Raw genomic sequence first — 16,779 nt, forward strand, 5'->3', positions numbered from 1 at the left:
ATTTTTTCCAATACATTTGAATGGGTGTCAATTATACGTGGATTTTTGCCTTACTGTAGATTAAATATGCAAGTTGTTTAAAGAGAGAGATATTTCTTTATCTTCTGATCGAATTGGTAACGGAGTTTTTTTTTTTTTTTTAAATATAGGATAAAAAAAAAAGGTTTCTTAAAAGACATAATTCTTCATTTTATGAACAGATTAAAAACAATTCTGATTGTGTAAAGCTTAGAAATAACTGACGTATGAAAACTGACCTTCCCCCCAAGGTTTCTTTAAAATCTTGCAACATTGAATGGAGGCCATCGGGCTTTGCTTGGTTGTTCACAAACCAAAACAATCTGCACAGACATGTCTCTTTGAAACAAACTTTTGTCAATCGGCTTTCTTTGATGCACAAAGCAAATGTTTAACATTCTCACAATTCTTCAAATCTCATGTTCATACACAGCCAAGGCTGCGTTCAAGTACGAGAGTGAGCCCCGCTTTGTCATCTCAATCCTTCTCAAGCCAACAGAAACGTCTCAATCTCACACACTTCACACTTGCATGCGTGACGCGTGTGTGCGTGTGTTTCACTCTATTCACTCTTTCATTTTGTAGGTGAGCGGGGCATGATCAGGATCAGAGTTTTTCTGCTTTTTTTCCTTTCTCAGCTCAGGACAAAAGATCCAATTACTAGCCAGAAAAAGCAAAGAAACACAAACACACCACGCGCATCATTTTCCCACACATGCACAAAATGGGAAAGTATAAAAAAAGAAAAAGAAAAAAAGAAGGGTTAATGTGGTTAATGAGGATGCTTCATTGTCAGTTATTGAAATTATTGATGAGATTATTGATGATCTTCTGGCTTGTACTGATATGCGGCACCATTTAGCAGAGCATTATGTGTAAGCAAATGTGTTAAGAAGAAACCATAAATGCTGAATACAGTTAGAACAACAAATTAGCCATTTTTCGCTGATCATTTTGAGACATTTAACATGCCGTTATGGGAGTGCTAAAAGTGAAAAGCGGCTCCAGTGATGCGCTCAAAGGAACTTTCACAAACAAGCAAACACATCTTCTCACGACAGCACAAGCGATCCCAGCAAAATGTTCTCGCGCTGAGTCACCATTGACAGCCACATGCAGTCGAGTGGCTCCACCCCCCCCCCCCCACACACACACACTCATACAGTGCATAACAATTGGTTCATACCTTAAGAATAGTGGAGCAACGGATCATCATTGATACGTGGTCGGTTCGGATCAGGCCCCACGGTTCGGTGGTGGTGGGGGGGAACCCCCAACAAAGTCTCACAGTCGATACTAATCTGATATGTCAAGTAAGCTATAACTGATAATCTATTACTCAACGTAGCACGCTGAGCCTAACTTCAAAATAACGTTTATATAATATGTTGACGGCAATGCAAATAGCCTTACTATACTTTTATTTTGAAAATGGTTCACGACGCGGCTTGACTTCCCTTTTAGACGTTTCATTATTGTAGTTGCCACCAACATCAACACAACGCTAACTCATGTTCAATCGCTAATTTAGGACGCTAAGAAACCCCTAATTAATGACGGCGTCATTGTATGAAGTCTCAGACGTAAGTGGCTAGCGGCTAGCTGTTAGCATGACCAACAAGTGTCTGGCTGGTAAGCGAGTTTGACAGCTGGTACCTAATTACTTTAATTATTTTTTAATATTCTGAACCAAGCTACTTTGTAATTCACTCTCCATGTTATAGGAAAGGAATGTGCCTTAAATTGCACGTAGAGGTCTTTTCATTATAAAAAAAAAAGAAGATAAATAGAACTTTGTCTTCATTTATTTTATAAAACACTTTTGCCCATTCGAAAAGAAAAACATTCAGCTCAAAATGTCAAACTTAGCTGTTATAGGAACCCTACTTTAAGCCATTAATACCTTATTTTACATATGGACCATTTAAAATTAAGAATATTTCTGCCTCATATTGCAGTTGCGTTCCTAAATCCTAAACGGTTTTATTAGACTTTTTTTTTTTAATAGGGAAATGCGTTTTACAAAATAAATAAAGACAAAGTAATATTTAATTTTTTTTGTTTTTTGTGGCTGATCCGAAAAATTATCCGATCCAAACGTGACTTTTGTGATCCGTTGCACCACTACTTGAGAACCATCCCGATACAGTCGTTGACAAGGGAGTGGAGTGGAGGATGCTGACGTTTACCTGCTGATCTTTCCAGTTACCCGACGACCAACTTGTAAAGCAGTTGGGTGAGGAGAATTCATGTGTGTAATTTCCCAAGTCTATTTTGTGATGATTGAAATGATGATTTGCAACTAACTTAGATCGCTGTCGGATGTAAGTGGAATAAAGCAAGCCGGCGAACGGACCACACAGAGTGAGTGAGTGTAACAAAAGGTGATTACATGAGGCCCCCGTGTGACAAGATGACACATCGGCAACACGATTGACAAAAAAACAACTATATTCAGTTTTACAGTATAGCCCTTGTTGTGATCATGTGACCAACGCGACTGATGGAACCCCAATTTCTTGAATTTTCTGTAATCTGCGGGTTCCTTCCCAAATGGAGTTGTTAACCGTCACTTTCGTCAGCAAAACTATCTTGCATGTCACAACATAACAACAGCATAAATACAAAAGTTGCACCCTTGGTTGCATGGTGTCTTATGACTGGAGTCGTACAATCAAAAGTACTGCTTTTGTACTCTTGACATTTAACTCTCTTCTTGGAAAAATACGCGAAACGTTCTGGTTTATTCTGGTGTCCAATAATGTTTGGGATTGGTGAAGTGAAAGCAGAAATTGACACGCATAGTATCCCAGCATTATTAAAACTAGGAGCAACTTCTTGGCTATGAGTAACGCCGAGGGCTACCAGTTTGATACACACTTCTGAAACAACAAATTTGCTCAAATTACTTTTTGTTATACGTTTAACGCCCCCCCCCCCCCCCCACCACCAAAAAAAAAAAAAGAGCGGCAAAGATATTTTATTGGTTTTTGGGTAACTTGAGGCTGCTGAAAATGACATAATTTTTTTTTAAATAGCTGTAGTTTTTGTTATATTGATATTTTTGACAATGAATTGAATGATAATTAATGCGTTAATGTGTCAGTTTACAAACTTACTAAAAGTAGCGTTTGTGCTTTGATGTCACCTGTTTTTGCTAATATTACCCAATTTTCCTAATTCCTTGATTTTCACATAGAACATGATTTGCATATCGAAGGCTGTCGGCGATAACCGTCTTTGACAGTATCACGTTAAAAATGAAAGAATGCAGTATGGACACGATTGAAAAGACAGAAATAGCTTCATCAAAGTTGGAGAATAAAGAGAATAAAATACCAACGTTATACATAACTTGCATATTATTAGCGTATTTTTGAAAAAATAGACTAGAGCCAATTCCGTTTTTTTTTTTGCATTTTTTGATTCAGCGACATCAAAATATCCAAAACTCAAAGAACCTTTCTTGTCACCAAAATATGTGTTGACCTATGCAAATAATAATAATAAAGATTTCTCACAATAATTATCAACAAATGAAGGAAACATCAACATCAATATACATTACACTATTTCTATAAATGAATATATCCACATTCCTAGGAAATCCCAATGTGCCATCACTGAGCTATTTATTTTACAACAGTCCTGCAGGCTACTAATGTTTGTGACCCCTGATCTCGGGTGTGTGCGTGTCAGTAAATAAGGACTTACACGTCAAGGAGTGTCCTCCTTTGGGAAGGTACTCATAGAGCAAGGGGTTATCATCTCCCATCATCTCCGCCCGCAGTGACAGCAGGCTGTTCTTACTCATCAGCGCCGCCTTCAGGTTGGCTACCGACGAGAGCATCCCACCGCCGCCTCTGCCTCCGCCGCCTCCTCCTCCTCCTCCTCCTCCTCCTCCACCTCCCGCCTCCTCCGATTCGTTGGGACCCAGGAAGCCCGGCTCGGCTACAAGAGCCTCTTCCTGTTTCAGGAAGAAGTCGAGGCGTTCGCCGCGGCTGTCGGAGCTGTTGGGCTCGGTCACGTCTGCATCTGGGAAGACAAGAAGCGGCAGAAGACGTGAGAGGCTTTTATGTCTTTTTGCTGCCGTTACTAAAATTAGGGATGAACGGTGTAATAAAATAATCCAATTGCAATTATTCCCCTCGACATTGTGATTTGTAATATGCGATTATTTTTTAAAGGTCCTTTTCCCATGTATTTTAATCTGTATTACAATAAACAATATCCGATTTATTATTTATAAATGTTTTGGTCTTCTTGGTTAAATTAATGCTAAAATAAAGAAATGCACCATGAGTTAATATAAAATACCTTTTTTTTTTTCTTTTTTTTTTATCTACTTCAATTAGAGTCGCTAACTTACTAAACACTTTGACTTGCAGTCTTTCAAGTGTTCAGTATAACAAATTCACAAAATTCCACCAAAAACATAAATCAGTAAGTCTTAAATCAGATTACAACAATTATGCAAACACATTTTTGTGGCTTTATCACTTCAACTAATCGCGTTTCATAAAACAATTACATGTGGACTGCACTTCTTAAGCACTCAACTTAGTATGTAGAAACTGTATCAAAATATACATTCGTACATATTCCGTATTTTTCATCTTATAAGTCACACTTTTTTTCATAGTTTGACTGGAAATGGAAGAAGAAGAAAAAATGGAAGAAGAAATGGAAGACACAGACAAAGAAGAAGAAATAGAAGATGGCGAATAAGAAATGAAAGACAACGAAGAAGAAGACGTTGAGGTAGAAGATGACGATGACAAGAAGAAGAAGGAAAAGCTAGCTCGCTAACCGGCCATCCGCCACAACAAGGATTCAAGGAAGTGACATGAGATTTGATTTAAGGTCAGCCCTATTAAACTAAAAAGTCAAACTTTTCCGTACTTAGAAGCACTTTTGAATCCAACCGGAACTCATTCATTGCCATCAACACGATTAGGGAATGGGGATTTACGGTGCGAATCCGAGCTCCATTGTTCTTTGTCTTGGTTTTTGTCAAATAAATGTCCCCCAAAATGTGACTCTTACAAGATACATACAACAAACTGATTTGTAGTCTGAAAAATACAGTATTAGAAAAACAAAAAACGGAATGATGCCGAGGTTTTGTTTCCTTTGCCCCCCCCCCCCCAATTGCATTCTACTACATTTTCAATGTGGATTTCAATTTGCATAATTGTTCAGCTCAACCTAAAACGTTTTCTTGCAAAAGCGCAAGTCAAGCGAGCGGCAACGGGCAATGCCTCACTCAATGTTGCCTCGACTTTATTCCAGAGATTACAAGCGTGTGTGTAGGCTGGAGACTCCCCCACTCTGGATTTGCGACTGGCTTGCTGAGTGGATAAAAAAAGGCTGGCGCTCGTACAACGTTGTATTTGAAAAAGCTGTCACAATTTAAGGTCTTCACCTGACAGCGATATCGGCTTGAGAGAGAACACTAGAAACGGCGTATTAAAACAATTGTTTTAAAGCCCTCAGCAGAGCCGCCGTTTCCACGCAGACGAGCGTTCTATCATTCGACGCTCATCGCCAGCAGGCCGCCCGCTAAGGTTCGAAAGTTCGGAAGAAACTCAAACACTGGAAAGCAAGAGTGTGTGGAGAAGCTGTCAGCAGTCGTTGGCATGCTGGAGGATTCCACGGGAGCGCTTCAACGCGGCTGATGACAGCCAACATTTCCACATAGACACTTGTGCTCGCACACACCAACACGCTCACGCCATAATTTGGAAACACAACAATGTCAATACACAACATTAATTCTTAAATCTCTGCTCGTGTTTACATTTTCAAATGATCACTTTACAACACTCCTAGAAAATCTCAATGTCCCATCACTGGTGAGCTATTTTTAGAACAGGCCCGCAGGCTAATTCATGTCATCCTCGGGGGCTAACTGGTGACCACTGGTCTATACTGTACAGATGTTCACGTAATCAACATCTGTTTATCTGTCATATACTGCGGGCAGCACCACAAACGCCTTTCAAATGACAGCAAATGTGACAAAAACTGTTTAATTACTTTTATTTCTATTAAATGATGTTTTTATGTATGTAAGCACAATATAATACAGTGCTATTTTTATTATTAAAAACTTATTTTTGGCGACAAGGGGGAGGCTGGAACGGATTAACGTCATTTCCATTCATTTCAATGGCAAAAGATGATTTGAGTGTTTTGAGTTTCAAGCATGGTCACGGAATGAAATAAACTTGCATCTCAAGGTATTACTGTATCTTTTGATGTACGGCTCAAGAGAACCGCTGAAGTCACGTTTAATAAGCTCAGAGGCATAAAAACAGAAGTGATGAAGAGCATTAAAAAAAAAAGTGGGCACAAATCAAGTTTTGAGTCCACTTGAACGACAATGGTGGACTGTTCCGCACCTTTGCGGCAGAGGAAGTCAAGGTGACAGCGACGGGATTTTGCCTCCATGTCTGGAATACTGATGGCTCCACAGCCTCTTCACACAGCGCACTCGGTCAATGTTGACCACTCGCTCACACACACTTGTCATTTCCATCACCCGTGTAGACGAACGACCATCGAGCAACGATGGGGATGCGAACTGTGGCCACAAATCAGGCAAGGGAATATGCAGTTCACAATTTGTGTAGAATCGTATCGTATCATATACGTGCAGGTTCTCGTATCTTGTACTTCTCATCTGCGAGAACAGATTGCTAAACTGTGGGTAAAGATAGCTAAACTGTGGGTACAGATAAGAAGAAAAAAAAAATCATATCCCACTAAAAAAAAACCCAGTAAAGTAAATATATGTTTTAAGCAAAAATAGCACTATATAATATTGTGCTTTATAAAAACATAATAATAACAATAATAATAATCATAATCATAATAAAGAATTCAACAGTTTTTGCATTATGATTTAATGCTGCAATCTAATTTGTTGTGCTGCTCTTTCTCAAGTGCCTGCCCTGACCACCAGGGGGCAGGATAATACAGTCATGCAGGGGAAAAATAGAATAAGAATAGCGCTGCTTCAACAATTGTAAGTGACTCAAAAAGATGGTTTTAATATAGTTTTTTTTTTTTAGAGTATTAAGAATATCCATGTGTGTCTTGTTATATATCTGTCTACATGTTGCCTTGAAAACCATGACAATCGATGGCAATCGTTTGCATGTTTATGGCTTTTTTCATGTTTTGTTAGCTTTGAGCAAGGTATACTTTTCAAAGCTATGAGGTTGTTTTAAATACAGTGGACACCCAAATACTTTAGGTTTGACACCTGTATATTTGAAAATTAATGGATTTAATTTTTCCCAATGAAAAATATTTTTCAATATTAAGTTTTATTTGGGGTCACCCAGCCCTCAATTTCCCCTCGGTTACTGTGTGGAAATGCATATCGAATGTTAATCAGTGGTTATTGATTATTGGCATATATTAAAATGTTTATTTCCCCACCCCCATGCATTTCAATGGGCGTCATTTATACACAGATTTTCGCTAATACATGAGTCGGCCCGGCCCCTATTCCAATGCAAATAGCGGGGGCTCACTGTACACTGTAATTCCCTCAACAAACAATTGTTGAGAATTGTCGTACCGCGAGTTGAGTTGAGGTCACTTTTTCTTTTCTTTTTTTGCTCCCAAGCCCATTAAAAAAAATAATCCACCAAATCGTGTCATCCATATCTCAAGGCACCACTGTATTGATATATTAATCCCAATAATTTTTTAAGAATTATTGTTTTGATTCAGCTGTTGTGCATAGGTACCTACAGTCATTTTGTGACAGGTGCCTTTTGTACTGTATGCAGTGATGGAAAAGAGAAGCTCAAGTTACACGAATGATGCTCCTCGAGCTTTAGGACTGAACGAGGAGGTTGGAAATGGCAAAGGAGTGTAAAAAAAGAGCGGGGGTGTTGATCTGTAGAGGAAGGAGACAAGATACATATAAAATGTGCACACGCACACACACACTCAAAGTTAATTAAGAAGGAGGTGTAGGGGTTGGTGCAGGGGGCATGAGGTGCAGGAATTCATTAGAGCTCTGCCCCCTCCTTCAGTGGGCAGCCCAGCAGCCGCAGGAGTCAATCAATAACATGGATCTGCTTTTGGCCAACAACAACAGCACACACACACACTCGCGCACGCACGTCTTCGTCATTGTGGGGACATCTCATTGACATGATGCATTTCCTAGCCCCTTCACCTAACCCCAACCATCAAAAATGATTGCCTACCCCCATTCCTTACCCTAATCTCAACCATAACCCAATTCAAACCTAAACTCTAAAACTAGGTTTTGACCCTCAAAAAGAGGTCTGAACTTGTGGGGACCACCACAATGTCCACACAATTTCAAATTGGTCCCCACAATGGTAGTTAAACCTGGAAAAACACACGTGTATGGGCCCCACAATGTAGCAAAGACAAACACACACACACACACACACGCGCGTTGGTTTATATTACAAGTGGGGACATCATAGACCCTTACCCTAACCAAAACCCAATTCAAACCTTAACTCTAAAACCAAGTGTTGACCCTCAAAAAGAGGTTTGGACTCATGGGGACCAACAAAATGTCTCCACAAGGACACATGGTCCCCACAATTATAGTAAAAACCCGGACAATGGTACCCATCATGTGATATAAACCCGCACACACACACACACACACACACACACAGGATGGCAAACAAATGGAAGGAGAGGATGCGAGTGAAAGAGAGAAAGACCCTCACCTCTGACCCTCGCCTCACGCTACTCATCTTTTCAGGGGACGAGCGCGTGACCCTTGACCACTTTTCCCAGCACGGCTCGGACACGTGCGACCAAATGCACGCGCCCTCCTCTTCGGCAAACGCCGACAATACTTCATTCACACGACGTGCGGCCAACAAGCAGCAAGGCGACGCAACTTTATTTATATGAGCGCACATTTCATACACAAGGTAAGAATGTGCTTCACTCAAGCAAAAGCACAACAAACACCAACAGCTGACGACATTCGCAGCACAAAAAGAACAACACTAGCTTAATAAGCTGCAAAATTTATGCACATTTTCAACCGAAAGACTTAAAAACTGTTTGAGGCAAAGGGGGAAAAAAAGCTTTCCAAAATTACTAAAAGTCTGTAGAGTGAAATAGATTTTTAAAACCTGCCTCATCCTCAGCTGTAAAAAATAAATAAATAAAAAAGCAGGATGGATGTATTGTTTTTAACCTGGGCTTAATGAAAGCATTTATACTTGGGGTTGACTTGACTTTTGGCAACCTATTTTATTTGCATGCAGCATCACGGCTAAATGCTGCTTCACCATATTTGCATTGAAAGCTGGGCTCTGCTAATTGACCCGAGTTTGCAGACTTCAGAGCCTTACTAGGTTCTTATTGAGGATGTTCGATACTGATACTAGTACGAATAATCAATGCTTGAGTAGTCACCAATACAGATACCACAAGTACTTTAAAAAAAAAAAAAAAACTAGTTCCAAAAAAACAATGACATAATTTTACAGAAATACCTATATATCTCTCAATATAGTATTTTCTTTAAAATTGCATGAAAATATTGGCAATTTTCTATACTTCAAATTTCTACTTTCTGATTGTAAAAAAGCCACAAGAGGTCGCGATTACCGATACCTTTGAAAAAAGGCCGGGTATGGGTACTTGCAAAGTTTTTAACCTTAATTGATTGATGATGTCACGTCCGATGGCAACTTCGTTCTATTTGTGTGCAGCATAACAGCTAAATGCTGCTTCACCGTGTTTGCTTTGCAACCTGAGCTCCAGTAATTGACCCAGGTTTGTCCTAGAGAGAGGTTTATATTCAATTAGCATTTCTATAATGTATTCAACCGTTAAGTGATTTACGAACCTGTTGCAGAATTTTTTAAAATCAATTCTACAGTGAGTGCATTTCCGTTCCCTTCCCCAAATCTGCGAGATGGCTCGCCACGTTAGCCACGAGGGGCTCGCCCGCTAACCTGCTTTTTGAGGATTTACCCACATTACTGGGACTAAGCGCCAGATATTAGAAATTAGTATTCAGCTGACCACAAACAAAATAATGGCAATACACGGTGTAATCCTTGATTTATGTAAGCGTAATTGGGTCGGCGTAGATTGTGCGTTTCTTAAATCTCATCCTGTTCCGACAGATAAAATCATTTAACGCGGTAGGAACGGTCCACACCTAATCCCAGCCACGGAGCTTATGGATTCCGTTAGAGGGACGCCGGGCTCGCTCGGGATTTGTCGACACACATGTTGGCGGTGTCTTTTGGAGGTAAAAAGGTTTATCTGTTGCTTTAGAGCTGCGGCACTTACATCATTCCTTCATGCACGTATGCGGATTGTTAACGACCTCCCGGTATCAATGGTGAGACAACAACAACAACAAAAAAAAATGTTTCTCTCATTTGTACCTCGTTTTTTGGCCTCCATGCTGGCCTCTATATAAAGAGGGGAATTTCATTTTCCCTCTGATAAAGGAATCAGAATAATTTAGATTTCTGCCTTCTGAAGAGATCCTCCGTTTAATTTTGTTGCCATGGTAGCCAACACCACTCTTGGCCTGCACATTTTTGCTAAATAAAGCCCCCTTTTTAAAATAAAAGATGAGCAAATACGTGGTTTTCTTTGTTTATGTGCGGACCCGGAAAATGTTTCTGAGAGCGGCGTGGCGAGCGTCAACAACACCGGAACGAAATTGGCCTTGAAGGAAAAGATGTCGAAATCAAACGTGGCGAGGGACACAGTGCGAGACTTTCACCTCATGAAGGTAAGATAACGTTCAGTGTGTAGTTGCAGCCAGTGAGTTACAGCTAATTGTGAGCGTGTGCGTGTGTGGGTGTCTTGGAAGACGGGAGTTTTGTTGTTGCAGTGTGTGCTAAAACGCATCCAATGAAAAATGAGGAAAAAGAAGGCCTGAAAAGGGAGGAAAAGGTCATCTGATAGTTTGACCCCTGGTCCTATATTCTGATTGTGCTCGTGAAGTCCGTGTGTGCATGTGCGTGTTGTAAAATGGCAACCCCCGCAATGACCTCAAACAATCTTTACTGTGAGGGAGTCCAACGCAGCATACATGAATGCACCTTCTTGTAAGATAAAACTGATGGAAAATCAGACAACACACAAGTAAATACACAACCTGACACTTGTCCTCAGCCTCTCACACATATCATATTAACCATAATACTAATTTGGAACCATAGCCCTAATTTGAAACCCTAATCTGAGTTTATAACCCAATTTTGATAATGAGGTCATACATTCTGAGAGTTGCATCTATCATCCATAAACCTAACTGCTATTATAAATTGACCCTACTTTCAAACCTCATTCCTTTTTTTTAAACCCTGCCTTAGATTAAAACCCTAAATCAAAACCCAACACTGCTTAGAAACCCTAATCCTATAGTTTAAAATCCTTCATAAAGATTCAAAGTAGGGTTTGGTTAAACCCCTACTTTAAAACCCTAACCCTACTTTGAAACTCTAACCCTAGTTTGAAATGCTTCTTTGAAAGCCTAACCCAACTTTGAAATCCTAAACCCACCTTTTAAACCCCACTTTGAAACCCTAGCCCTAGTTTAAAACCCTACTTTGAAACTGTAACCCTACTAGGAAACCTGAGGTCACACATTCTGGCGATTACATCCATCATCCATGGCTTAAGTGTTTGGTTTAGGTGAACGGTATGGGATTTTTAAAAATAGGTTTTAGGTGAACTAATGAATACACACTCACACGCACATGCACATGCACATACAAAATAAAAATTAATTTAAAAAAAAAAATATATATATATATATATATATATATATAAAACACTAAAACAAAAAGAGAGAGCAATGATGATGACATGTCAAATCGGTAAAATTACTGAATGAACAATACTGAGCTCTCCAGAAAAAAAACGAAAAAAAGAAATCCATAACCATGACTAGTACTGTTATAAGTAATGCCCCTATTTTGAAACCCGAACCTTAGGTTAAAAACCCTACCTCTTGAAACGTGAGGTCTCACATTGTGACGGTTGCGCGTAAGTAAGCCAACACAATGGCGATCATGTCCAGGACGGTTAATTCAGCAACAAGTTAGTGAGGCTTGTCGAGCACAAGAGAGCTGTCAGAGAAGAAAATGGGCCTTGTCTGCATGTATTGAAGAGCAAACAAGAGAAAGACCTTCATATGTCTGAATTTGTGAGTGCGTGTGAAAGTAAGAGGCTAAGTTGACAGGGTAAAAACAAATAAAAACAGCAACTTTTGTCTTTATGTTTTATGTACAGATATCAAAAAGACTGAAAAAGCGTCATTTTGTAAAGAATGCTTGCGTTTCCTCGTCTTTAACAAAAGCATGCTTTATTTTAAGTACGATTTTGGAAGCACAGCTGCACGGCGGACGACTGGCTAGCACATCAACTTCAGAGTGCGGAGGTCGTGGGTTTGAATCCGGACTCTAGCCTTCAGATGAGGTGGATGGTGTGAACTCTGCCACACACCAAAAAAAAAAACCCACAAACGTGCAAACTGCTTTACGGCATACGTCCTTTCTCCAGTTGTTCCAGACGGAAGTCGAGTCAAACGTCTACGCGCGATTATTGTTATCATGCAGACGCTACTAAACATGCAGAAGCGAAGAGGCGACAATAATAATTGGGGGGAGGGGGGGGGGTGTTCCGGTGTACAATAAAGAAGGTAAGATCACAACCAGTGTCTGCTGTTAACATACTTGAGAAACATTACAGTACTGTATAAAGACAAAATCGAAAATAGCCACTGGGACATCTGCAATTCACGCTATGCGCTTGGCCTCATGGGAAATGTGGTTCTTTCAAGGAAAATTAAAGGGAAAACAATACCGCTTTTGTCCAAAGGTGCCGCCATAATCAACGAAAACAAAAAATTGTGTACAAATACTGGATCTCTCAAACATTTGTACAGATAGATGTGAGGCCCCCCCAACATCTGAATGTTTAGACTTTGCGGTGTTTGTAAGCACAACTGCAGTCGGGGACAGAGAAACTTCTTGGCAAACAATACTACACCGCTCCGACGTCAGTTGGTACAAAAAGTCGTGAAATGTCGATGTCTGAATGACACCAGAAACAAAATCAAATAAGTAAGCGTATAATGACGTGTGGAATCTACGAATCTATGCTGGACAACATGTCACCACATCTGCATCCATTTCCACTTTACCCAAACTGTTCCCATGCACCGCACACATGATCAGCATGTTTGTCCTCAAGTGGACAAAGAGGGGAGACCTTGGTGGAAGAAACGCTTCCTCGGCATGCTGATGTGATGTTTGAGAGGGTAAAAAAGTAATTTCAGATGAGAGAAGAGGGAGTGAGGCACTAAAACAGCTCAAGAATTCAGAGGCAATTTAAAAAGCGGTGTGGGAGAGGGGAATGAAAAAAATGTCGGGTTAAAAATGGAGGGCGGATGGAAAGCAAAAGAAGCTGTTATTCTCTTTCGCTCCCGGTCCTCCTCTCTGGCTCGCTCTCCCTCTGTTGTTTTTAGGGACTAGCCGGGCCGCAACCTCCACATGAGATACGAAAGGCTGGTGGTAGTGTGTGTGTGTGTGTGGGGGTGTGTGCGTGTGTGCGTGTGTGTGTGTGTGTGTGTGTGCGTTGATATAGGGAGGGCAGGCATAAATCAAGCAGAGCCTGAAGGCTTTAGAGTAGGGAGGGATGGAGGGGTGAGAGCGGTAGAGGACAGGAGAAAGCGAAAGAGTGAGAGACAAAGTGAAAGCGAGAGAGAGAGAGATGGTGGTACAAGTAGAGACGGTGGTACTGCTGGGGGAGGTTGGAAGGGGGTGAGTGAGTGGGTGGGGGGGGATCGGATGAGGAGCATCAGCGACTGCGCGAGTAGAGGGGTGAGAGGTGGACAGCGGGGTGATGGAGTGTGGGTGGGCGGGTGAGTGCAGGGGAGCCAGGATGGCTGGGGGGGAGGAGGGGCGGGGGGGGGGGCATCGTCGTAGGTGGGAGGCTTTGCAGGGGCAAGATGTATTTAGAAAGTGAATCGTTTGAGTGGAGTTATTTTAATTCATCTGCAGCTTTTGACAGCCCTGAAGAAAAGTTTGGAATGAAGATCTCCAAGCGCTGCATAAACATGCTTCTTTTTTACTTTTTTTTTTTTTCCAAGAAGTTGCAAACTCAGGCTAGCAAATTAGGAAGTCGCTTTGGCGTAGAGAAGTCACACAAATGGGTTGCCGAGGCAACATGTTGCTGCAACCTGGTGACATTTCGTGTCAATATTATGAGCAGTTAAAGTCAATGAAGACTCTGAGAGGACTTTGATGCGACTTGAAAAATCACCATCACACCGGGAGTAAATATTTATAGTTTGTCACTAAAGGGGAAAAAAGCAACAACTTTCAAGCGAGACTCAGAGAGGCAGAAAGGACATAACCGCCATTTTTGTGAGGTGTGAACAGTGACACGGGGTAAAGTGTTGTAAAATGATCTCAAAGAGTAAAAATTTCAATGCCTTTTGGAACCGGTAAGAGACCCCACAACAATTTTTAGACTTTAAGCTTTTATTTGTGGGTGGATTATATTCCTAAAAAAGATATTCTCATTCCATTTTGGTAACAATCTATAAGAAGGTGACAATCTTTATAATGATCAATCTAGTAATTCTAATGTAATTTGAATGTAACTTTCTGTATAAATGCTGGGTCAGAAGCTACATTTTATTCAGAATTGTCACCTGACGGCATTTGAAATCATCACGGAAAATTTCTAATTGAACATGTTCCGATGCTCAATCGTTCACCCCCTTTTGAAAGTACATTTTTTGCCCATTCTCAGTGAACACGAGAAATGTTCAGAATTTAAATGAGGACTTGACCCACTGAAAGTGAAATTGACTTTGCATTAATTTTCGCAAAAAACAAACAAACTTTTGGGACTTTTTGTTATCTGCAAATCTATTTTATAATCCGATGCTTATATTTGTGTGCAAATTCAGAACAGTGAACTGCCACTATCTGTGGGGATTGGAATAAGGCCGGCCCACGAATAATGAAATCTATACAACAAATCCGTTGGGGTGTGTGGATTTATGCTAAACATATTTCTGTGAGGGCGGCACGGTGGTTGACTGGCTAGCACGTCCGCCTCCCAGTGCAGAGGACGTGAGATCGATTCCTGGGTGGAGTTTGCATGTTCTCCCCGTGCCTGTGTGGGTTTTCTCCGGTTTCTTCCCACATTCCAAAGACATGCATGGCAGGTTAATTGAACTCTCTCCAAATTCTCCAAAGGTGTGATTGTGAGTGTGAATGGTTGTTCGTCTCTGTGTGCCCTGCGATTGCCAACCAGTTCAGGGTGTACTCCGCCTACTGCCCGAAGGTGGGATAGGCTACAGTGCCCCCCCCCCCCCCCCCGCGACCCTTGTGAGGACAAGCGGTTAAGAAAATGGATGGATGGATATTTCTGTGAAATGTCCTCACATCTATCACATATGGCACTTCTGCTTTATTTATTTATTCATTCATTTATTTTGCATTTTGTTCCCTTGGACCACAAAGAAATTCCGGAGGTGGATAAAACTTGATTACCGCTTTTCCTTTCCCTGATTCATTTCACAGGTGACAAATACTCAAGCCTTGACAGAGTTATGCGCTCTCTCAAAGTGAAGAGTAATGCATCTTTTCAAGTATCTTTTTCATTTTCAGACATGTAAGAAAAACAGCGCTATGTTGAATGAACAGCAGCAAGTTTACGCTCGCTAACGGGAAGACATCGCATTCATTCTCATTGAGTCAAAAGCATCACGGTCATTATTTGTTTGTCTTGATGTCACATTAGTTAAGAGAGACGTTGCCTGAAAAATCATGAAAAGAAAAAGCTTTTAAACAGATGCAACATGTTTGTGAATTTGCTGCTGCATTGAATGGCAGTGAATAGTCTATAGGTGAGCAAGTGAATGAGGGGAAGACTCAAGGGCGGGGGCGTGGGGGGGGGGGATTGCAGGGCTTGAGGTAATCTCGAGAGTTAATGCAGCTTAGAGGGAATGCGAGGGAGGGAGGTAACGCGGGAGAGAGAAGGGGTGATGGCGGAAAGAGAGAGAGAATCTAAAAACAAGAGCATAGAGAGCACGCAGACCTCCGCCAAGGTTTGTAATGATTACTAAGTGAACAGCTAGGAAGATTCATCTTGATCAAGAACTCTATTGGGGGGGGGGGGGGATTCCACGTAAACACAGCAAATTAAAATCTTGAGATATGCATCTCAACATGTTAAATAGATTTATGTACCTAATATCAAATACAAATTGTCACCATGATGAAACTTTTTTTGGGGGGTACTTTTTTGTTAGAATTATATACGAGTTTTACCCCAACAAGCAAATAAATTCCCCTGCAATGAAAACACAAGCTCCCTGGCGGAGATAATTATAAGGAGAAGGGAGAGGAAGAAATAAATGAAGATGTATCAGCAAGCAAGGACGCGGGGGAGGCAGGTGGGTTAGCAGGGTCAAAGTAAAACCGGGGAGAGAGCAAATCAAGTGAGGATGTGTGATAAAGAGTTTGCTTGTGAAAGGTGGGGTGAAGCCCAGCCAAGGAGGGAAGTGGTGGTGGGGGGGAGGGGGAAGGGGGGCATGGGGAAAGAATGCTGGGTGGGGAAGGAAAGCACACTTGCATGGCTTTGTGTTAGAGGGAGAGAGAGACAGAGAAAAGGAGAGAGAGAGAGAGAGAGAGAGAGAGACAGAGAAAAGGAGAGAGAGAGAGAGAGACAGAGACAGAGACAGAG

At 41.1% G+C, this 16,779-nt stretch overlaps 1 protein-coding gene across 4 annotated transcripts in view; it reads right to left on the bottom strand.

The window, feature by feature from the left end:
* Positions 1 to 16,779, bottom strand: part of zbtb46 (zinc finger and BTB domain containing 46) — an 85,555-nt gene that overhangs the window by 14,957 nt on the left and 53,819 nt on the right. For all 4 annotated transcript variants that reach the window (XM_086068539.1, XM_086068538.1, XM_086068536.1 and 1 more), the window contains one exon: positions 3,733 to 4,053. In XM_086068539.1, the coding sequence (XP_085924665.1) occupies positions 3,733 to 4,053 (321 nt within the window). The remainder of the gene's footprint in view (positions 1 to 3,732; positions 4,054 to 16,779) is intronic.

Source organism: Leptonotus elevatus, chromosome 2 (genome assembly GCF_054856555.1).
Source record: "Leptonotus elevatus isolate MCC_2025b chromosome 2, RoL_Lele_1.0, whole genome shotgun sequence".
NCBI classification, from domain to species: domain Eukaryota; kingdom Metazoa; phylum Chordata; class Actinopteri; order Syngnathiformes; family Syngnathidae; genus Leptonotus; species Leptonotus elevatus.